At 35.7% G+C, this 25,636-nt stretch overlaps 1 protein-coding gene across 7 annotated transcripts in view; it reads left to right on the top strand.

The window, feature by feature from the left end:
• Positions 1-25,636, top strand: part of LOC128205821 (transmembrane protein 47-like) — a 59,301-nt gene that overhangs the window by 5,752 nt on the left and 27,913 nt on the right. The window contains exons 1-2 of one of the 7 annotated variants that reach the window (XM_052907813.1): positions 1,512-1,668; positions 1,958-2,442. The exons of 5 other annotated variants lie outside the window; for them this stretch is intronic. In XM_052907813.1, coding sequence (XP_052763773.1) covers positions 2,205-2,442 — 238 coding nt within the window. In that variant the 5' untranslated portion in view covers positions 1,512-1,668; positions 1,958-2,204. Of the gene's footprint in view, positions 1-1,511; positions 1,669-1,957; positions 2,443-23,894; positions 24,245-25,636 lie in introns of those variants that run through there. One more of the 7 variants, XM_052907820.1, reaches the window with a different exon arrangement.

Below are 25,636 nucleotides of genomic sequence, written 5' to 3'. Positions count from 1 at the left end.
CGCTAGTGTGTTGATATTGATTTCCTCGCCCGGAAATAAATGTATGCCAATCATTTTATAGTGTACAGCGCAGATATAACTCTCATGATTTGTTTACTAGTTATTTCATCGAGGAGAATTATGCCTGAGTTTTATAGATGCGTGTTCCATGGTTTAAAGATTTGTTGAAGTTTCCAAAGTAATTTCATTATCATACTGGTTATGTATTATGGGAAAAAAAGTTTCAATTTTCTAGAATATGATGTTGATGGATTGCTTGAATATTTGGATATCCATGTAGTTCGATCGTCTACAGCACAAGTTCTCAACGCATGTTTGTATACTATTAACGAAGTGCTTCTTTATTCTGTACCTATCGATTTAACAGAATATCTTGATCAACTGGTTTCTTTTTCCACGGGGAGAAACTATATAAGCTATGCCTTCGTTTATAAATGATAACCGATGCAATATATAACGAGTAAATATTTAAATTGTATTAATGTGGACTCTGTTTAATGATAAATATAGTATATTTATATACACCTGTTGAATAAAATATGTTTAAATCAAACTGATTGTTTTTTCTTACTAAACTGCTGATCTGAATGATACTTTTTCGCCTGCCCTTCCATGACGGTAGCCTCGTATCTATTTATTTAAATGATTTGAAAAACATCACATAACTACATGTTTTCTTGTCTGGTGTTTGTTTTGGGCTTATCAGTAATTTTGGATATTGATATTTACTCCACTAAATCAGACTACTAAACCAGATCATTACGCAGACCTCTGAACCAGATCACTACGCAGACAGCTGAACCAGGTCACTACGCAGACCGCTGAACCAGATCACTACGCAGACCACTGAACCAGGTCATTACGCAGACGGCTGAACCAGATCACTACGCAGGCCGCTGAACAAGATCACACGCAGACCGCTGAACGAGACCACTCAACCAGATCACTACGCAGGCCGCTGAACAAGATCACTACGCAGGCCGCTGAACAAGATCACACGCAGACCGCTGAACCAGATCACTACGCATACCGCTGAACCAGATCACTACGCATACCGCTGAACCAGATCACTACGCATACCGCTGAGCCAGATCACCACGCATACCGCTGAACCAGTTCACTACGCATACCGCTGAACGAGGCCACTAAAGCAGATCACTGCGCAGACAGCTGAACGAGATCACTAATTTAAAACGAGATCACTAATTTAAAACGAGATCACTATGCAGACCGATTAACGAAACCACTATTTGAAAACTTAGCGATCCAAGATTACGATATGTTTGCTTGAGATTTTCATCTTCCTGATTGTGTAAGTACCATCTTTAAACAAACCTTAATATTTGATATATAATAACTGGTACCGCTGACAACAACACTTGCTGAGCTTGTTATCATTCTACTTGTGATTAAGTGCCGATTTGGGCGTTTGCAGAAATGTGTATATAAGGCAACGGAAAAGGTTTGCTTCTGTAATAGTCAGCAAGCACTTGATTTTGCAGGCGTTTTCTATTGTCTAGTGTTAAATGCTTCTTTCCTCGAAGTGGGCCAGAAAAGCATAATACATTAAGGAGGGGATCCTTTCATTTTATTGTGAATATGTAAAACGCTAGTATCGCTTTGCTTTCACTTATTGTTTACATGCCAAGCGCGTTGGATTAATATAATGTGAGTAGCGTTCACCGCGTTTAAGCAATTAGTCAGTGTTAGTATTTATAACACACTTGATAGAGCAGTACATTGTTGCTATGTAGGGAAATACTTCCACTTTATTAATAAACAGTTTGTCCGAATGGAATAATAACAAGAATGTCTGGTTGTAAAGAGTATTTTTTTATGTTGGTATTTTGATGTTTTGTTAAAGTTGTTAAATATACATGTAATACCATGACTTTTGTACAGCAAGTAAAGTTTGGTTTTAAGAATATGTGCACAAATTGTGTTATTAATATTTCAGTTCTTCACATTGAAAGGATTCGTTGAGAGATTTGATCAGATATTTGTGAGCATTATCATCCGGTGCTAGTGTGTTTATATACAACAACAACCACGAGTGTCATTGGTAGGCGAGGAATCTTACCCATAAACATTCGATAAACAACGCAAGCAGCTGTGCCTGTTGTAGCAACTTCAAAAATAGCAAAAGCAACTACACCAAAACTACAACTACAACCATCACAACAACAACATCAAAATAAGACATCATGAAGACGAGCTGTTGTCAGATAATCGGGTTGATCTTGCTGGTCAACACTAACCTCGCCCTGATCATCAGTTTTGCAACGCCTTACTGGGTCGAGTTCAAGCCCATGCAATTAAACGCCAACAATTACAAACACCTGCCATCAGACAGACAAAACAGGGGACTCTTGGCCGACTGTAGTTCCAACGACTGCCATTGGTCCTTCTTTGGGGATGACAGAAATGGCACCGATTACCCAGGTAGGGTTCAGAAGAGTTTTATCTTATTTAATGGAGTGTATAGAATATTTTGTCGATTTTTCACATAACGAACGATGGTCCACTATGGTACACTAGTAAGACGAGCCATTGAGGTGTGAATTCCCTTTGGTACTGTACAAATTGTCTTCGATAGTTTAGCTATGCCTAAAAATTCCCTTTTTATCGGTCTCATGCCCCCTCCACTTAAAACAAAACAAAAAACAACAACAAAAAAAACAGGGGTAGGTAGGTCGGAAAATATTGATTGTTTAAGACAAATTGTTTCTTGCGATTTTTATGCTACCTAAAATTATCCATATGCTTAGGAACACCAATACTATCAGTCTTGTACCGCATTTGTTGACTGCAATCAGGGTCCAGTTTCAAAAAAGACATTAAGTCATGAAACGTACGCTGCATAAAAGTGTTCAGGTACACCCGTAAAGTTACGGGCGGAATCTTTGCCTCAAATGTCCTGACGATATTTTTATTGAAACGCAGCTAACGCTAATACGGAGTAAAGCCTGGAAAGTTACGATTTTAAGCCATTATTGAAATTGGACCTGGAGTTAGAGCTTCATAATTATTATACTCATATCTGCCTTTCTTTCTTATAATCAATTATGCTACACCTTTCGGGATAAAGTACAATACCGTGGCCGCAACAGAGGGCCTGGTGGTGGGGGTGGGGTGAGTGAATAGAAGCAGAGATTGTCATTAAACTAAATTTATAACAATTAACGAGACCCCAATGTACAAAAATACATGTACTGAAATATCAATATCAATCTAAACTCACTTTATCAGATAAAAGCAGGCCTAACCACATTTACCTCCTTAATGATGCACTCTACCTCCCAAATAAGCAGTACCACAATTAATACATGTGTTTTAATTTAACGAAAATGATGAATATATATCGAACACATTGGTTTTAATGAGGGATACCGTGCTTAATTTGATAGATAGTGCAGAAAACACGGTATTCCTACCTTATTTGGTCACGGTAAATCTTTTAGAACCCACCAGTCATTTAATATTTGTGCGCTTAACATATGGTTACAATCTTGTTACATGTATCAGTAATTCACCTTTTCCATGAACGCATTATTTAGTATGTAGTTAAAGGTTCATCACTCCAAATTTATTAATTTTATACATATGTGATTATATATGTGTATGTATTGATTTTAAGTACGAGGGCCACTTTAGTATAGTTATCATTGTTTTATTTATGTGTGTCCAACAGGATTATGTATTCTCTCACCTCAGATAAGTAGATCCAAAAAATTAACCATGCTAGAAATTCTAATTTTGCCCACGGGCAAAGATAAAACGCCCGTATGGAACTCCTTTTTAATGGTCATCACATTGTTATTACCTCCCTTGTTGAAGACTTGTCTGTAGCATCATATAAACCTTGTTTTGTTGCAATATTTAGATTGCTAGTTAATTATTTCTCGCTTCAAATATATTTCCATAAAAAAGTGTTACGCACCTTTCAAGAAATAATGATTCACTCTCCTCAGAACTATTTAAAGCCCGATTTGACTATTAACATAATCTGAATCACTGCGCGCATATCTATGACAACCACGAATTATCACATATCCATACGCATTTATTTTCACTACGCACAAAATAGTTCCGGCAAAAAAATACATTTTTACTTAATTTTGTTGAACTGAGGTGGGAGAAAAAGCATCTACCATAGCCACTCGTGTAAGATAGGTTCATCCCAACCCTCGCGCAGGGTGTTTTGCGGAAACTCGGTAAGCCTCGTTTCCGCAAAACACCCTACGCTCGGGTCGGGATGAACCTATCTTACACTCTCGGCCATGGAAGATACTTATATAATGGAAAGTATGTGGACACTGTTTATTATTACCAGGCCACATAATGCATTAATTTTGTAATGTTGTTGCATGCGAGGACGAATGAATGGGTTATACAGCGATTGGTTTGGTTTACTTGTTCATTTTCTTGTCAAAACCAAGGGACATATAACAGAAGCATTTTTCTGATAATTTGTCCGTAGTGGTTATTTTTGCTACCTAGTTTTTCTCGAAAAAAATAAATCTCTCAAAAAAATGAATCATTTTGAAAAACGTAAGTGTCTATACTTCAATTGTAAATAATGTTCAAGTATAACTCTTCTTTCGTTCAGATTAAAACTGCAAAATTGTAAATTTGAAGCGGAAGTATGCTGCTGCATTTCAAAATCTCTCAACATTGTCAGCACGTTTTCCTTATTTGTAAAACATTTTTTCTCAAGTGTTTAATCTTACTGAAGATGGCTTCAAATGTTATCTTTACTAGCGGATCCTGAGGGAGCGGTGCGGGTGCGGGGGCGGGGGCGTTCAAGTTTACTTTTTATTTCAATATAGGAGAAAATAAGTAATATAAGTAATCAAATACGCCCATAATGCAACATTTCGGACTAGAAATCTTTAAAATTGTTTTGAGGGAAAGCCACAAAACTCCCTTGCCAAAACTTCGATCCATATAAATTTTGGTTCTGAGGGAGGGGCGCAAGTCGAAAGGTTACGCCCCTAAAGTACGCCCCCTCTAAAGTAGAGTTCTGGAGCTGCCCCTGGTCTTGTCTTCCTTTACACGCCCTTGGTTGCAGCTATACTTATCGTTAGATATTGTGAAATATAACTCCGTGTCTACTGTTTTATCCGTTTGCTTCTCGCTCGAAACTTACTTAACTACCCAAATATACTTGAGTCATTGTATTTGATATGAAGATTTCCCCTCAAAGTAGAGTCCCTAGAAGAATTTGTGCGCATTTTTTGTCCAGAGCGTTTTTTTGCGTACAGTCGAACCCCGTTGGCTCGAACTCCCACGGACCGGCAAATATACCTCAAGCCTCGGAATAGTCTAGCCAAGCGGGATTGTTAACTTTTAGTATAAAGAAATCTAGTTCGAGCCAAAGAGAAAAAACGAACCAAGCGAGTTCGAGCAAACGGGCTCGTCTGTACATTTTTTTTTAATTTTTTTTTTTTTTTGGGGGGGGAGGGATGTCTGAAGCATGTTCTTTCTATTTGTTTAATTTAACTAATGGCTGACATGTTTTGTCGCATTACATTACGGCTAATATGTCTGATATAGCAAACACTTTTCGCTCCGTGGCCATTAGTTTTGGCAACAAATGAAATCTCAGTCGTCCTTAGAAAATGGCATCGCATGTATATAGAGTTTTTCAATGTACTATATTGATGAGTAAATGATCTTCAAGTGCTAACATGAAAGATTGTAAATGCATTGTCATAGCATCTATTCATTATTCTCAAACACATGTGTTAGGTCGAAGCTTCAGGTTTTATATAAAGTCGAACCCCGTTGGCTCGAACTTCCTCGAGCCTCGGATAATTCGAGCTAAGCGGGAATGTTTAACCTCAGTGTAAATAAATTGGTCCTATGCATCTAGTTCGAGCCAACGAGGATTCGAGCCAAGCAAGTTCGAGCCAACGGGGTTCGACTGTACACTGGAAATAATCCTCATCTTATTTCACACTCATGGTCTGGTGCATGTTAATTGGCAATTTAATGACAGACTGGCGGGAAGAATCGTTTATTGTCGTTAACATTTTTATGGCAGCTTCTTGACAAAAGTACATTCATCAGAAAATAATTAATATGGATACAATGAAACATGGCCTGTTTACAAGGATATAATGTAAAGACAAATGCTAACATAACAGAGAGGAATATGCTTAAAAATTACAAATGATGAATTTCTAAATAAAAATGTACATGTACATGGTACATATCTGAAATAACAGGATTTGGAGGCTAATATCATATAGTATAGTCATTATTACTGAATATTCTTAATTATATTATTTACCATATAGTTGCTATCATGGAAGAAATGCTTGGTTTATATATTTTATAACGAATTATTGATTTGACGATGTTTGCGAATAAACTTGTAAATACTTTGGTTTCTAATACATAATGGTTTATCAACTCCTTTCTGATATTGTTATACACAGGGAAGAGAAATACTTTATCGTGATGTTAAACTTTGTCGGAAAATAACTATTATCAAGTGTTATGATGTTTATCATAACCGACTTGAAATACAGATTATTTTATCTTATCTAAAATGATCATGCTCAACAAGCACTCGACATTTCTCTTTGTAGCATGTATATCGCATAGGCATTAAAGCTGTACTCTCACTGATTTATCCTTTTTGCAACTTCTTTTTTCATTTTTTTTTTTGTCTAGGAATGAGCCATTTAATGCGTATATATCTGCAAACCAACGATAGAAGATTGCTGACAAAAGATCAGATCGCAGATTTTCATATTTCAGTACGAAAAATAATGTTCTATGGCTATTAAAAAGCGTTACTAACGTTTAAAAAAAAAACATAAAACATAATTTTTTGAACTTCAATATGAAAATCTGCTATCTGATGTTTTTGTCAGCAGACTTACATCACTGGTTTCCATGCATTTTTGCATAAATTGGCTTGTTCCAAGACACAAAAAAATACATAAAAAAAATGTCAAAACTATCAATCTGTGAGAGTGCAGCTTTAAAGCATGTAGACGCGGGAACATTTTAGTTCGCAATCGGGAGAAATTTATATTTCATTTTTCATTTGTGTGATCATCAAGTTGACGCAAATTGTATGATCGTAAGCTTGACCCAAATACCCATATAAGTTTAAACAATTATCATGATTGTGAAAAAGATTTGTATCGGTTTAGACATTTATGCACTAGTCTACGTGTCCTTTTAAGCTCGCTCTCGGGAGAAATTTTAGCATTATTTTCAATTTGTGTGGTCGTAGTATCACACATATCATGGGTTTCAATAACATGTGTATCGGTTAAGACATTAATTCACGTTGATATTGGTGTTCGTCCTAGCGAAACGGTTTCTAACGTCTGTAAGAGGACACTTTTGAAGACAAAGCGAGTAACTGTATCTGACTAATACCACGATAAGTGTATTGCATATATTAGTGAGGAAATACATGCATCAATAAATAAATAAATACAGCTTGATAAGTAGATAAACAGAAATATTTTTCCGAAAGATAGACATTATATTATTAGCATGGCCTTTCTAAATACAATGTATCGGCTAGTGGGATAAATCGAAATTCTCGTGCATGGTTCGCTTACAACCGTAAAAAGAAACCTTTTCAATAGCTGTGATAGAGTTTAGTCGTATAATAATGTTTCCTTTTCGGCGTGATCGTAAACCGTGACCAACACATCAGGAATGGCAAGTTCCTTCTTTACTTTGATATAGTATACATATTCAGTTTTTACTTTTTCTTCCAATTCCACTTCGCATATCGTTTATCTTCAGTTTCAAATTTCGAAAAGATTCAACACACTGTTATCCGTCAAACACAATTATTAACATAAAATATTCAAACCTATATTGGGGCCTGTACATAGTTATGTAAGGCAAGTTTTATTATTAAAATGGAAACTGCAGTTGTTTATCAAATAACACGTATATGTTCAGACAATTAAGGACGTTGATTTGTGAAACAGTTAGCTTGCACTCAGGAGCCACGGTCCATTCAAGCTTCAATTTGATTTTATCCAAAGTATATATCCTAAACAATTGGACTAATTTGTTTATTGTAGGCTGTAAAAACATTGATGGTTCCTTGTACTTTTTGAAGCGCTGTAAGACGTTTATCAGTAGGGAAATCAATTACGCTCTGGTACAGTCTGACCGCCAGTGTGTTGATATTGATTTCCTCGCCCGGAAATAAATGTATGCCAATCATTTCATAGTGTACGGCGCAGATATATTTCTCATGATTTGTTTACAAGTAATTTCATCGAGATTTCACAAAGTATGAATGTTGAGCCTCATTCATTTGTCTGGATTCATTTTATGATTCACATACGACGTAATGTGCAATGCGAACAAAATAAACGATGTATACAGCGTGAAGTTGACTGGTAAAATGACCACATAACAACTGTACACCTATAAATTGTAAGATTTGGTAAATTATTTAACGACCTGGGCTAGATTCAATATTGGTATTGGATCTAAGAACGATGTAGCTAATCGGATTACTTGTTATTAATTACTGGCCAATAGAGTGAATGAAGTCAAAGATGTATGACCTTAAGATTAATTTAAGTTGAATATTGAATACCACCCAAGATCTTAAATATAAATTAGAAACCCTCGGCCATTATCAGACGGTTATAACCTCGGAAATTAAACGGGACCTTATAATTAGGTCATCAATGCGGCGCCCATATTGAACACGTGTTGCATGTATTTTCAACCGTCAAGAGACACATTAAATCGAATACATCGGGTAGAGTATCAAACTGTCTTGCTTTTAATAAAAATGAATTACAAGTTCTCAATATGTGTAAATTTCGAGTTGGAGATCATTTCCTAAAGTCTGAAATTCCCGACATCTGAACATATTCCATAGTGAAGATTCCCAACACACAGGTAATATTGATTTGTGTCACATGACTGCGAGTAATAGCCCAAGAAAAAGCACTCATCGACAACACTTAATATTTGCTACAACAGGTACTTGATATATTTTCCTATGTATACTTGACAATTTCTTTTCGGTTATGAACGCTAATCTATTAACACTGACCAAATAAATGCAGCTTCATTAAAGTTAACCTTTAAAACGCTAAATCTCGAAACACGTGTGTTGTATGATAATACATTTACTTCAACTTTTTAAAGTGTCATGTTTCCTTATGTCAAAATGGCGTGAAACAGTATATGGCCTTGAAACGGCCCCTACCGGCTCCGATCGCTGATAATGGTATTGAAACGGCCCCTACCGGCTCCGATCGCTGATAATGGTATTGAAACGGCCCTACACGCTCCAATCGCTGATAATGGTATTAAAACGGCCCCTACACGCTCCGATCGCTGATAATGGTATTGAAACGGCCCCTACACGCTCCGATCGCTGATAATGGTATTGAAACGGCCCCTACAGGCTCCGATCGCTGATAATGGTATTGAAACGGCCCCTACAGGCACCGATCGCTGATGATGGTATTGAAACGGCTCCTACAGGCTCCGATCGCTGATAATGGTATTGAAACGGCCCCTACAGGCTCCGATCGCTGATAATGGTATTGAAGACTCCTACCGGCTCTGTTCACTGATAATGGTATTGAAACGGCCCTTACAGGCTCCGATCGCTGATAATGGTATTGAAACGGCCCTTACAGGCTCCGATCGCTGATAATGGTATTGAAACGGCCCCTACAGGCTCCGATCGCTGATAATGGTATTGAAACGACCCCTACAGGCTCTGTTCGCTGATAATGGTATTGAAACGGCCCCTACAGGCTCCGATCGCTGATAATGGTATTGAAACGGCCCCTACAGGCTCCGATCGCTGATAAAGGTATTGAAACGGCCCCTACAGGCTCCGATCGCTGATAATGGTATTGAAGACTCCTACCGGCTCTGATCGCTGATAATGGTATTGAAACGGCCCCTACAGGCTCTGATCGCTGATAATGGTATTGAAACGGCTCCTACAGGCTCCGATCGCTGATAATGGTATTGAAACGGCCCCTACAGGCACCGATCGCTGATAATGGTATTGAAGACTCCTACCGGCTCTGATCGCTGATAATGGTATTGAAACGGCCCTTACAGGCTCCGATCGCTGATAATGGTATTGAAACGGCCCTTACAGGCTCCGATCGCTGATAATGGTATTGAAACGGCCCCTACAGGCACCGACGCTGATAATGGTATTGAAACGGCCCCTACAGGCTCTGATCGCTGATAATGGTATTGAAACGGCCCCTACAGGCTCCGATCGCTGATAATGGTATTGAAACGGCCCCTACAGGCTCCGATCGCTGATAATGGTATTGAAACGGCCCCTACAGGCTCCGATCGCTGATAATGGTATTGAAGACTCCTACCGGCTCTGATCGCTGATAATGGTATTGAAACGGCCCCTACAGGCTCCGATCGCTGATAATGGTATTGAAGACTCCTACAGGCTCCGATCGCTGATAATGGTATTGAAACGGCCCTTACAGGCTCCGATCGCTGATAATGGTATTGAAACGGCCCCTACAGGCTCCGATCGCTGATAATGGTATTGAAGACTCCTACCGGCTCCGATCGCTGATAATGATATTGAAACGGCCCTTACAGGCTCCGATCGCTGATAATGGTATTGAAACGGCCCCTACAGGCTCCGATCGCTGATAATGGTATTGAAACGGCCCCTACAGGCACCGATCGCTGATAATGGTATTGAAACGGCCCCTACAGGCTCTGATCGCTGATAATGGTATTAAAACGGCCCCTACAGGCTCCGATCGCTGATAATGGTATTGAAACGGCCCCTACAGGCTCCGATCGCTGATAATGGTATTGAAATGGCCCCTACAGGCTCCGATCGCTGATAATGGTATTGAAGACTCCTACCGGCTCTGATCGCTGATAATGGTATTGAAACGGCCCCTACAGGCTCCGATCGCTGATAATGGTATTGAAGACTCCTACAGGCTCCGATCGCTGATAATGGTATTGAAACGGCCCTTACAGGCTCCGATCGCTGATAATGGTATTGAAACGGCCCCTACAGGCTCCGATCGCTGATAATGGTATTGAAGACTCCTACCGGCTCCGATCGCTGTTTATGACTTAAACAGTAGCAATGGTACGAATTATTTAACGACTACTTTTATATTCATGTTTAAAAAAGACAATCATTCGCTACGAGCAGTTTTGTTCGTCTTAGGGGAAAGAATTATTGTAAAACACTGTTTTTTCCTGCATCGTGTCAATAGAATACTTTGCCATTAACTAAACAATTCGATTAACACAAAATCCAGTTGAAGTGACACAGACTGTTTCTGAGCAACTTATATGGTACTTCACGAACATTATCTTCAAAATATGGATGCCAGTAAAATCAGAGACAATATTTAATTGCTTCAATGATATCGAACCGACATACATATACGTTTTTCTATAGATTCACAATTGAAATCATACAAAATGCAAAGTTCTAAGACTTTTCGACTTACAAAACGCGTAAATTACAGCAGAAATCGGACTATATTTATTGCTTTTGTTGATGACGTAAATGTGATGTCATGTATAATATTTGTTTTATTTGACCCGTAGAACGAAATAGAGCTATTGTTTAACACTATTATATATGTATGAAGGGCAATTAATCCAAAGGTAACAGTGGGTTAGTTGTAGAGGTGTCCGCCCAACATCTTGGAGGTTGTGGATTCTCATCGCTTCTCAAATGTACCACATTTGTAGTTTCTAACTAGGGCAGGAACTCGAGACAAATTCTGACTGTCCATTCTTTTAAGTACACAAAATATATGATTCAAATGAACAAAAAATGTAAACATTTGACGGTGCATTGCTTTAGTTTAAACCTCCTCACATATAGCGAGCAACAATTCGAATTTTAACTATATATAACCGTCAGGCAATATAGAACATAAGACTCCAATATCAAAGTCTAACACAATGCATTTGTCATGTTAGACGCTGCGTGTCTGTCACCGAGTATCGTTTAAGATTTGATCATTGTTTGTTTAACTAGGATCAAAGTTAAATGGACACTCATATTCAAAAACAATACACACTCTTGTATAACAAACATAAATTGTATGTGGTAAACTTTGAACTTCTTATTAAATAATGCATTTATGGAAAAAAAATAATTATTGATAACAATATTGTAACCATGTGTTTAGAAGCTGAAAACGTAGCAGGTATCAAATGATTGGTGAATGCTAAAAGATTTACTGTGATCTACTATATGCTCATAGGGTAGATATACCATGTTTTATGCACCTTTTTTCAAATTCAACTCGGAAACCTTCATACGAACCATTGTTGTCGACTTTTATTCTTCTTTTTTGGTATATCAAAACAGTTCCATTTTATCATTTATATAACAAGTGCACGCTCTATGAAAAACAATATAAATCACTGATATTCTTCCGCAATGAATACTATTCCTTTTAAAGGAACTATTTTGTTACTTTATTTTTTATTTATGACGAAAGCGCAATCAGTATGATTTGTAAATGAAAAGAAGAACTATAAAACTAGCTTATGTTTCAGAAGCACTTGCTCTTATGTACACTCGAAGGTATTATGATAAAAATTATTTGATGAAAATTATTTGCACAATTTAAAGCGCTTGCCAATGACAATGTTAAAACAGCACTGAAAATATGCGCAATCCACTCTGGCAGCTTTCAGACAAGTTATAGATCCAAGAGATGTTTTGTAATTATACGAGCGGGAAACAAATACTCATGTTTGACAAAAAGACATTAATGCCATGGATATTGTCCAATATCGGAGCTCCGTTGTGCATGCGTTTAAATGCTTTGGCCAAGAAAATGGATAATATTTGAACATGAAAGGATATTTTGCTTTTTTTCATCCTGTTATCATTTCTACTTTCTAGGATAAGTGAAGTCTCGGTAGTTAAGAGAACAGAATATCCGCTGCTATTACATATGGAAGTAGATATTTCCCTATGCAAACAGTTGTCATGTTGCCATGCATCTAGCTCGAAAGATTAATTAAGTCTGTAATATCCATTTCATCTCATAATTTGCATAGTTTATTTCAAATGCATTAAGGCTGTCGGACCTTGAGTTTAAATTAATGATATACATATAGATATCAATGTTTCCCTACAATTTTTATACAAATATGGCATTCAAAAAGCTGTGTGGCTTTGCCCTAATTGCCTTGCTCGTCACGTTACTGTTCATCAGTTATGTGGCTCCCTACTGGCTCGTTTTTGTGGGAATTGTAGCAAAGGATTTTTGCACATGGTCCCCATTGCTTTTGTGAACGTAGCAAATGTACTTAGCTTTTTCGTGATAACTAAATAAGTATCGTCTTTTCAGGATTTCCAATTTATTGATATCTGGTGTTTATTCTGTTTTCTTTGCGCTCTGTATCATACTTTGCAATTGTACAATTGATGCTTGTGAAAAATGCAAATTACTGACTAAGTGCTTCAGCCAGGATTCGAAAATGGCAGGATACTAGGTCAGAAAGGGAACAGAAGGTGGGTGACATATAATAGGAAATTTACTTATTATGAAAACAATTTGATACGAGTATCCGGATCGTTCTCGAATACTTGATACGAATATCCAGATACCGATTTGGTATCCGGTTTCCATCCCTAGTTAAAAGTATCATTTTAAACTTATGTCTAAAGATTTACTTGTCAATATGTCAAATAAATATCAAATAAAGTTCAAAACTTTCAGAGAAACCAGGTTGTATGCAACTGCTTTCAGCACAAGTTATTGAAAAACTAAAATGGCACTTCAATGCATAATAAAAAGGCAGCAAGGTGCTGGGAAAGGTCATCAGGGCACCCTCCCCCTTGGCTTGGTAGAAATGTTTCACCTTGGCCCAATAACAAAAATATTACTCCCGGATTTCACACATGATATATATTTGTAATTTAAATTGCTTTTGTTTAAATGACGGAAATTAATTCCTTGGTCAAGATTTATGTAGCTGTAATTTTCACCGTATCTTCTCAATATTTACCATAATGACCGTTTCAAAAAGAAGATATGCATTAGTTTTACTGTTATGCCTTATGGTTTCATGTCGCATGTTTCAACTCATAAAATATATTTAAAGAAACGCAGCCTACATGCATATAACACACAAATCTTACAGTACAAAGAGAGCTCGCACCTGAACTTGCGTCTAATTGAAGAAATTTGTTAAATTTCCGGAAGTATGCATAAATATACTCATGCGTTTTTGTTTCGATCATTAAGATCCCAAATAAGTAAAACATGACAATGGATAAAAACAATACGTTTCTTTTGTGCATTCATCTAGGCTTTCTTCTTTAAAAGCTCCGGTAAATAAAACAAAAAGTCCGTCCTTGAAATGAAATACATTAGTTTGGCTTAGTTCATGAAAGACATCGTAAAAAATATTATATGTAATACTTTTGAACTGGCCGTCTATTAAACAAGAGGCACATGAGGGGCTTTGCTCTACTGACATGATTTGTTTGGTAACATTTAAATGGAAGCAAACAGTGATAATATGTATCAAAAAGGCTAAACTAGACTACAATAATACATAGCTATACAGATGGACTCCCCTAGAAAATGCATTTGATTACAGGCAAGGGAAAGAACTACTGCTTTAATACACAACTCTCTGTTCAAAGTTATATCCCTTGAGTAATACTGCAACATCTTTAAGGCGACAATCTAGTCATGCATGGGCGGATCTGATTTGTTTTAGAAAGGAACCGTCAGCTCTCATTGATATCTAACTACTTTATACGACTGATTAGGATACAACCAAAACTGAAGACTGTATCGCTTACCAGCAATTGCTTACAGACGCACGGACGACGGACAACGCGCAAGCTCTACTGATCTCAGTTGAGCAGACCGCGTTCATAAGCAACTGTGTACGGGTGCACTGACGACGGACACCGCGCCAGCGCAATTGCTTTGCTATCCTCAGTAGAGCTAAGTAGCTCCTTAAGGATTGGTGGAAAATATAAAAGTTGTATGATTTCTTCAGGTGTATGATATGCTTCGGTGTAAACAAAATTATCACGAAAAAAAATAATATAAACAAAACATGATGGAAACCAGTTGCAGAAAGTTCTTATCGCATGTTGTCTCATAACAGGAATAAAAAAACAACCATCAATATGTGTTCAGAAAACCGAGTTATAAAAGTGCGACGCAAAACATAGAAAACGATGACAAAACGTTTGAAATACGATATCCAGGAAAATAATTGTCATTCGACGTTTATGTGTATGTATAAATAGCTTTGTTTCGAAGTACATGGATTTGTTTAGACTTAAAGTATAACGTACGCTGGAAGGAATAAACGGTGATACTTTTTTGCATAGTAAATCGTATAATATGGCTTTCTTGGAGCTTTTTGCTTACGTATTGATAGCTATAACGGAGACGTCAATTTTTATCAGCTTCGTGACGCCTTACTGGCTTGTCTTTGATGGTGTCGCAACTAAAGGGATTGTGCACATGGGACTTCTAGCGTCTTGTGAACAGGACACGTGCACGTGGCTTTTAGATGATGTCCGGATAAATAAAGCTTTTCCACGTATGTTTAGTTTTGGATTGCATTGTCAATTCGATATTCAAAACTTTTTAATTATAGTTTTCCAAATATATAACCTGAAAAAATAATTGAGTTCATGTAGTATAAAGCGATGTTTGTTTATGGTTCCTGTTGTGTTTGGTGCCAATGTATGTGTCTATTCTCTTATTTATTGTAGAACAAAAGTGTGCAATGAAAACAAAACTTTTGTTTTGAAAATAAAATATCATGAGAAGTTCGATTTTGAGCTTTTTTGTTCAATTTGTTTCTATAAATGCTTCATGCTTCATTTTGCAAAAATTCGTTTGTAACGCTTTTGAAAATTGTATGATTAGGCTTAAATTTGTAAATTATTTTCAAATGAATATCTGTCAGTTACTGACATCAAAGTCCAAATTCCATTCTAAGAACTTCAAATAAATCGGTGAAGGCAATCCACGTTAGATCTTGTATGCCAAATAAAAAATGATGAATGTATTTTATCTGTAAATAACATGTGTCTCGTTATCTTTGCACTGCAGTATTTATAGTTAAGGTGTAATCAACTGTGTAATTTATACTAAATAGGCTATTCACTAAATGTAAGAGAAGCTGCACATCATCCAAGATTAAATTATGGTTAACATCCATTCAAGGCCTTAACGTAATGTTAAGTTCCTAAGGCATTTCACATTTCATTCCTTATGCATTTATATTCATTTTCTTGAAACAATATTTTTGAAGATGAATAAAGTAAGTTAAAATTGTTATGTTATATTTGGCTTTCATAAAAGACTTTTAACATCGGCATACAAATACCATTTGAAATACGTTGACACCAAATGTTTCATAGCTTTTTAAATTCTAATGTATCACCATGCATGGTTGTTTTCACACTATGTATAAATATATATAATACCATTAGAACTATAATATGTATATCAAATATTAAGCAATTCCCGCAGTTAAACGATGTGAAATGATAACCATTTTTATACATAGTCTGACAGTTACTTATTGATTTAAACATATTGTATTGCCTTTTTTCTTTCAGCATGATCGGTGTTTACAACACTGATATAGAGTATACAAAAAGCAAATGGGTTGGACACACGTTCTTACAACATTAGTATCGTCTTCCCCATGTCTATTCAGAACAATCAGAATTAGGCTTGAATTACAACCTTTGTTACTGATTTGATTTATTTTCTACATTTCTCATGTATTGTAATTCATATGTCAGCTATTACATCACTGAGATGAATAAGTTTTATATCTTATCTCCATATAATCTTTTCATCATCACCAATATGTGTCATGCTGCTATTGCCCATTCCTTGCTCCACGACCCGTTCCTTCCTTTGATCGTTAAAAATCCATATCGAACTTTAAGAGAATCTTTTAAGGTTTTATTGTTCATAATTGAAACATCATTGTGTCCTCGGTGAACCTCATTGCACTTTTGCAGTTCTGAAGTCACATCGTCAAGATGCCAACGTGTCCTTGTATACTCAATTCTGTTCAACAATGCAATTGCAATCGTTGCATTAATATCACTACTATGTATATATACAGTCATATTTGCATCAGTTCACAAATACTTGACTATTCGGTAGCAATATAAAGATACAATCTGGGGAACACGCGCTTGTTGAGAAAATTGACAATACTGTTAGATACATTGATAACATGTTGAATTTGGATAATCCCTTTTTACCGAAACTATCGAATTTATAGAATCCTTCAGGATCAAAGCGTAATAAATTTTGATTAAGAAGCTTCGTTTTAATATCCTCAGTTAAGAGTTATTAATCGAAATTTAACCATCAAACTTTATGACAAGCGGGGTGAACTTTACATTGAAATAGTGTATTATTCTTCTTTGACGGCGAGGTTAGTCTTCAAGAATATAATCAATCGGAACACCTCGGTCATTTTCCGTCGAAAACAACTTATGATGTGTGTGTACAGTATACAATGTCAGAATTTCTAACATTTAACTACGATGCAAGTTGATTACGTAGTAATTTCAATTAAAAGTTAATCCGAGTGACTTTAATCTTAGAAATCTTATTTATCTATGCAATAGTTCGCCTCACTGGGAATCAATTTGAATTTAAGAAATACAAATGACACATTTAAACACTATACTTAAATTATATCCTTGTTATTTTTACGAACTGATTGTATTAAAATGCACCGAACTATATCCGAATTTTTTCGATTGAAACTGCTGGATGCGCTCCGATCGGAGTAGGTTTGGTTAATGAGAATTGTTCCTGTAATAAATTTAAGACTGCTTAACTGCTTAAACAATGCTTAAGAGAGTTATAGGTTAATGAACTCTTACACAATATCCAATAGTCATCAATACATACTCTCTATATACAATTACAGTCTTAAATCCGTGATTCCTAACGGTTATACCCATCATGATTTCCATGGCGATATGTTACCTTAAATTAAAAGGCCTTATAAGAATAGACTTACTTAACGGCTCAATGACCTTTTAAATACCGATGATAATTAGATAAAATTTAACATGATACATGTATGTTATTATTAGAAAAATACTATTTTAGGGAATTGGTGCATCCTGATCTAAAATTTCCGCGACATTAATTGGATTTCATTTATTACTTATTCATACTTCGATAGAGATGAACGTTGGATTTTCCCCAAATGGTGCTCTTTTTTATAATGTTTACGTATTGTAGAGGTTGTTCGTATTTTATTCGAATCAGTTTCCGTTATGATCTATAGAAGAATGTTCAATATTAGTCAGCTATTACTACTCCGTGCATAATTTTGAATGGGAAATATTCGGTTATTGCTACTCGATTGATAGTTTTGAATGGGAAATAATTGGTTAAATACTACTCCGTAGATAGTTTTGAATGGAAAATTTATCGGTTATTGCCATTTGGTGGATAGCTTTGAGCTTTTGAAAAAGTGTTTTCGCTACTCCTAGGCTATTATAAATATGAAATAGTCGGATATTTTTTTTGCTTGGATATTGTCGGTAAATGCTACTCTGTGACTAGTTTAAAATGGGGTTTAGTCGGCTTTTGCTACTCCGATCACCATTTTATTTTACCAGATAACTGTCACTGCGTGGATAATTTCAAAAAGACATAATCGAAACTAGCAAATAAATTGCATGATTATCAGGGCACAATTAAAGGCCCTCAACTAAAATGAAATACATTATTTTGCCTTAATACATCAAGTACTTTGATAACAAACTATAATTTATGACACTTTTTCAAGACCGCCATAAAAAAAGTTCCTGAAAGAAGGTGTATTGCATGCTTGCGTGTGAACGAAGGTGAATGGAAAGGTAATACAAACAGATATGATAGATACCAGATGCAGAAAGTTTGTATCGGAAGCTGTTTTACAAGAGGAAAAAAAAATATCACAAATATGTGTTCCGTAAACCGAGATCGAAAGTGCGACGCACAATATTAAAAACATGGTACCTAAAATGTTCCAAATATGATATCAGGAAAATAATAGTATTAATATATGAGTTTGTAAAAAAAAATCCTATCGAATTCTATGAATTTGCTAAGTCTCGGTAAAATAACGTGCGCTGTCAGGAATAAATGGTGACGCTTGTTGCATAGTAAATCGTATAATATGGCTTTCTTGGAGCTTTTTTGCTTATGTCTTGATCGCTATTTATCAGCTTCGTGACGCCTTACTGGCTTGTGTTTGATGTTATCGCAACCAAAGGGATCGTGCATATGGGACTTCTAGTGTCTTGTCAACAGGACACGTGCACGTGGCTTTTAGATGATGTCCGGATAAATAAAGCTTTTCCACGTAACTATTTAAAGTCTTTGGTAGCATTGTCATGTTTATTTACATGAGCAAAACTTCATTTTTATTTTTTTGTTTTTTATAAATCGCGACAAAAAATGAGTTCATGTCATAAAGGTGATTTTTTTGGTTAATTGTTTGTGTCGTATAGCTTCCTTGTCCGAAATTCATCCTGAAGAAAACTGCAAATATATCGGTGAAGGTATTCAGCATTAAATCTTGTATGTCAACTAACCAAAACTATACAATTGTTCTATCCATAACGAACATGTGTCTGGTTATCTTTACTCTGAAGGTTTTACGGTTAATGTGTTAAAAATGTGTAATGTGTTCTGACTGAAATATTCGCTTAATGTTAGGGAAACTGCACAACATCATGATTCACTTATAATGTTTTAAAGGCCCAAACGCAATGTTAAGGTTCTAAGGCAGAGCCCAATTCATTTTAATCCCCAAACCTCATTTTTTTCTTATTACCCTAATATTTTATTCTTACAGATGCTCAAAATGGTGCTTCTAATTGCTCAATTTATTTAAGATCCAAGCGTATACCTATCTATACATTATGCCCGAAAAGAATTTAGTGTCCGATAAACTAAACTTAGGTTTAAATTTGAATGTTATAAAATATTTTCAATAACGACTTTGCAATTTTGTTTCATCGGCATTGCAGAACACTTTTTATAGACTTTGATACCATATGTTTTTTGTATTTTTTCAGCTGGTACTCTAACCGGCCTCACTAAGATATAAGAATCGGAATTGGAAAAAAATACTGTAAGGATGATTGTTGCAGTATTAGCACTAAATTATGTAATATTAAAGTGTAAACAATTTGCCGCAGTTCAACGTATGAACAAATGACCATTTTAATTACATTTATAAGACAATGGACCGATTATTTAGAATTTTGTTAAACTTACCAGGGTTATCAACATCATCGTTGTTAACTTTCAATTTATTACTGCCCTTGAAGTTCCATGGACACCCATGTGATCTGCAGTGTTTCTAAGAAGTTATAAAAGAACTGTTTCAAGTGTATCTGTTCTAGTTTAATGTATAATCACATCATACGATATTTGGCCTTTTAAAGTTAGTAACAACTCCGTCTACATTGTTAACATTTAACATAGTTCTAAACATTTGGCACACAGTCTGATAGATTCATATTTAAAATGGGGAACATGTTTAAGTTTATTTATTCACTGACATTTTGTTATGTGTTTTAAACACTCATGATTACGCTATGTTTACATTACAACCTTCGTTACTGATACATCTTAATTTATATATCATAAATTACATCATCGATTGGATTTCTTTGTTATATTATCTTTATATTGTCTTATTATCATCACCAAGATGTAATGTTGTTATTACCCTGTCTTTGCTCCCTGACCTGGGCTTTTCTTTGACTGTTAAAAACCCGTATTGGATTTCTAATAGAATTCATAAAGGCTGCATTGTTCAATATTATAACACCATTTTGTCATCAGAAAAAGTGCACTGCCCTTTTGCAGTTTTATTGTCAAGTTCTGTTTAACAATATAATTGCAATCGTTGCATAAGTATCTCTACTGTGTATGTTTACAGTCATATTTGCATCAGTTCACAAATATTTAATTGTTTGGTAGCAATATAAAGATAGAATCTGGGAAACTCACGCTTGTTGAGAAAATTAACATTACTATATTTGTGAATCTTAAGAATCTTAATTATCAATGCAATAACACACCTCATTCGCAATCAAATTAAAGAAATTAAAATAACACGTTTAAACACTACGTTTAAGTAATATTGTTATTACTAATGTGACAAATTTCTTGTACTCAAATGCACCGATGTACATCAGAGGTTGTTTTCGTTGGAAAATGTTCGAGATGCTGTGATTGGAGTGTGTTCGGACGTCGATGAGTATTTTTCCTGTAAAAAATGAAGACTGCTTAACTGCTAAAGCAAGAACTGAGAGGGATGTTAATTAAGGTGACGCTTTTAAGTTTCCAAAAGGGATCGCAACATACTCTTTATGTACAATTACAGTGTTAACACCCTAATCCATAATGGCGATTTTCCACGTTAACGTATTTCTATAAGACTTCATTGCTTAAGCAATGATTTAGAGAAATATAAATTTAGATGACCCTTTTAAAAATTTCCAAAAGGCCTCACGATATTCTCTTTACAATTATAATCTTAACACCTAATCTCTAATGATTTTACCCATCCAGGGCAATTGTCTACGTAAACTTAAAATGTTTAATTTAATAGACTAATTAAGCGGCTCAATGACCTAAATACCGATGTAGAAGTATTAATAGAAGTATTATTTTAAATGATACATGCCTATCATTAATTGAATAATACTGTTTAGAGATAAGATCCATGTTGATTTTAACTCCCTGCAATATTAACTGACTTTAATTGACTAACAATTATGGACTTAAAGCCATATTTCGATAGAGGCCAGCGTTAGATTCCCCAAGTGTTGCTCTGGTTATCCGCATATACTAGAGACTCTTCGTCCGTCAAGCACACGAACAAGTATTTGTTATTTTTGTTTTTATTTTGTTCAACCTGTTGGTGTGAACAATGATGTATTTAGAGTTCTAAGCTTTCAATATGCTAAGGGGAGCTATATAAGATTGTTGTCTTTGAAAAACAGCATCGAACCCTTTAAGAGCTGGCATTGATGCCCCAGCTAGACTTATTCGAGTGTAATTGATGTATGTTTCCAGTTGTTTTATTACTTCGTCAATCTATATTTGAGTTTTTCTCATTTCGTATTGTTGTCAAGTTGATGCTGGCTTTTATCAGTCTTATTGTCTTGTTTTTTTTAAATTATTGACAAGAATGAGTGTATGTGCATATGGGTTAGGTTAAATACCTTGTGAAGCCGTGTTGCAGTAAACTCGTGTTTCACCTACTTTCCGATGCGGTTATCCCACCACTATTTGTTAAAGCTATTTTGATGTGTGCGTGCTATGTGATGTCTGCACGTGTCTCTCATTCAACTTAGTTTTTACCCTTTGCATTTTTCATCCTAACTGGGTTAATATTTGATTTTTTTTTACTTTTATTTGGGTGTACTTGTATTTTTCATTGCCACTGTAGATATAATGGTATTATTGATATTTATGAAACAAATAGTATTTTGCATCCTTGTAGTTGTTTCGGAAAAATAAGGTTTGATCAGAGTGCCTATAAGCATATTTAGAGTCGGTTTGTGGTAGCGGGACAAGTACTTTTTATTGTGTAGCCGTAAGCATATTCACAACCAGTTGTTTGCTGTTGGATGAATAGCTTGAACCATGGTGTTGTAAGTTTTCATGCAAGCATTGTCACAGTGTAGTGGGTAGTTGGCTACTGAACAAGGAGATTTGATCAATGTGACTGTAAGCAAGTTAGTCGCGAGTAATTTGGCTTCTGAACAAGGAGCCGTATCATGTGCCTGTAAGCATAGTCACAGTGAGTATTTGGCTGCTGAACAAGAAGACTGGTCCTTGTGCTTGTCAGCATGGTTATATCGAGTGTATTGCTGTTGAACGAGCCTGATCCTTGTGCCGTAAGCACGTTCACGTTGAGTAATTGGCTGCTGAGCAAAGTGCCTGCTCTTTCTGCCTGTAAGCATGGTCACAGTGAGTATTTGGCTGGTTAACAAAGAGGTTTGATACTGGGCAAGTAGTTTTGACCAAGTTCACATGTTTATCGCCTACTATTTCCAATGTAGATGATTTCTTCATTCCACTGTATATCACCTCCTCATTCAAATGTTTACCACACCCTAATTTCAATATGTATGACCTTCTCATTCCAATGTGTATAACCTCCTCATTCAAATGTTAACCACACGCTAATTTCAATATGTATGACCTTCTCATTCCAATGTGTATCCCTTCCTCATTCCAAAATTTAACAACTCCTTATCTTTGTGAAAATTAGACCGATTGCTTTGAGTGTAATTTCAATACAATGCATTTTTATCAAAACGCATTATTGCACATTTTGTACGAATTAATTGCGCAATATTAAAGGGGATCTTTTTTGCTGGAGGAGGTTAAAGTTGAATTTAACACTTAAGTAAGAAACAAAGTGCAAAGTGGTATACATCTTTTTATATCGCTGAGTAGCGTCTTCATCTATTTGATTTATGTTCGTTTGTAGTAAAGTTAATGCATGAATATCCTAGTACTATGAATTGAATACAAAGTGTTCTTAGATATAAGGACTGGATAAGATGAAGAACAATGGTTGTTATTATATCATTTATAATATTATTCATAACCAGATTAGATGACTACGATATATTAAAAAAAACATTATGTGATCGTGATATACCACTTGAGTTGATGATTGTTTTACAACAGTTCAACTTAACGCAACTCCAAATGATCTTTCTTACAGTTTACAATTAGGTTACAACATGTGATAACCTCTTTATAGTTTTTAAATTGTTATTGAGATAACAATGAAGACACAAGTGCATTTTTATCTTCACAATGTAAACACTGACCGCGTTCAAAACACATCCTTGTTTAGTGTAAAATTATGACTTAAGTATGGTCGTAGTGCAGTATTTAGGGACAATAATGGAATACCCAAGACTCTGCATGGATTAGACTAATACTTTTCCAAATTCATAGCCAAGAGCGGACATTCATTAGAATGGCGCTTCTTGAGCTATTTGCTTTCTCATTGGTTGCGATTATTGAGACGGCTCTATTTATCAGTTTTGTGACACCTTATTGGCTAGAATTTGAATCAAAAGAGGAAAAAGGACATTTGAACATGGGCTTATTAGCATATTGTGAACAGAACACGTGCACGTGGATTCTTGATGACGTCAGGATCATCAGGATATTTCCAGGCAAGAGCTTTGAATTACTAATCAATTGCAGAGCATTAACTACTTTTTCGTTCCTAACATTTGAAATGTGTTTGAATACCGTTTCAGACGTTGCTCAGGGCGATAAGAATGCATTTATGCTCATTTCTGTCAATGAGCAATTTATGAACAGAAATTTGCTATTTTCGTTTATCAAATTCGAATGAGAAGTTGTCCTGAAATAATCAAGCTCAATGCCATCGATTTTCAAACTGTTCCCTTTCATTGTTTCATCATATTTTTCATCGAAAAATTACGGGTTATAGAATGGCGAAAACCGGGCAGCGGGCGGTCGGGCGGGCAAGCGTTAACAATTTTGCGTTAAAGTTTTCATTGTATGTAATAAAATCCAATTTTTATCCAATGGTAATCAAACTTCATACAATGGTAAAGCATAATGAGAGAAAGTGCAGTGTACAATAACCATAACTCTATTCTTGCTTATTACTGAGTGATTGCCCCTTGTTACTTTTTTATCCGGACTATAACTTGAAAAGTACTGGATGAAATTCATTGGAACTTCATACAATGGTAAAGAACAGTGAGAGGAAGTGCAGTGTACAACAACAAAAACTCTATTCTTGCTTATTACTGAGTTATTGCCCCTTGCTTTTAACTTGAAAAGTTCTGGATGAAATTCATTGGAACGTTATACAATGGTAAAGCACAGTGAGAGGAAGAGCAGTGTTCAAAAACAATAACTCTACCTAAACTAATTATTGAGTTATTGCCCTTTATTTGTTTTTTGCTGTCAACTTTTTTCCAGACATCAACTTGCAAACTACAAGATTGAATTTATTAAAACTTCATACAATGATAAAGCACAATGAGAGGAAGTGAAGGGCACAAGAACCATAACTCTATTTCAGCTTATTACAGAGTAACTGCCCTTTGTTACTTTTTTCTTGTCCGGAGCATGACTTAAAAACTATTGGATGGGATTTAATAAAACTTCATACAGTGATAGATCATAATTGAAGGGAATGCAGTGTACAGGATCCGCAATTCTATTTCAGCTTATTACATAGTTAGTGCCCTTTGTTACTTTTTTGTCCGGAGCATAACTTTAAAAATAATAGATGGAATTGAATAAAACTTCATACAGTGATCGATTATAATGAGTGGAATTGAAGTGCACAAGAACCATACTCTATTTCAGCTCATTACAGTGTGACTGCCCTTTGTTATTTTTTTTTCTTTTCCGGAGCTTAACTTATAATCTATTGGATGGGATTTAATAAAACTTAATACAGTGATAGATCATAATGAGAGGGAGTGAAGCGTATAGGAACCGCAATTCTATTTCAGCTTATTACATAGTTAATGCCCTTTGTTACTTTTTTCTTGTCCGGAGCATAACTTGAAAACTATGAG

Source organism: Mya arenaria, chromosome 10 (genome assembly GCF_026914265.1).
Source record: "Mya arenaria isolate MELC-2E11 chromosome 10, ASM2691426v1".
Classification (NCBI taxonomy): Eukaryota; Metazoa; Mollusca; class Bivalvia; order Myida; family Myidae; genus Mya; species Mya arenaria.
Note: the sequence above shows the minus strand (reverse complement) of the source record. Positions and strands in the feature narration are given on the sequence as shown.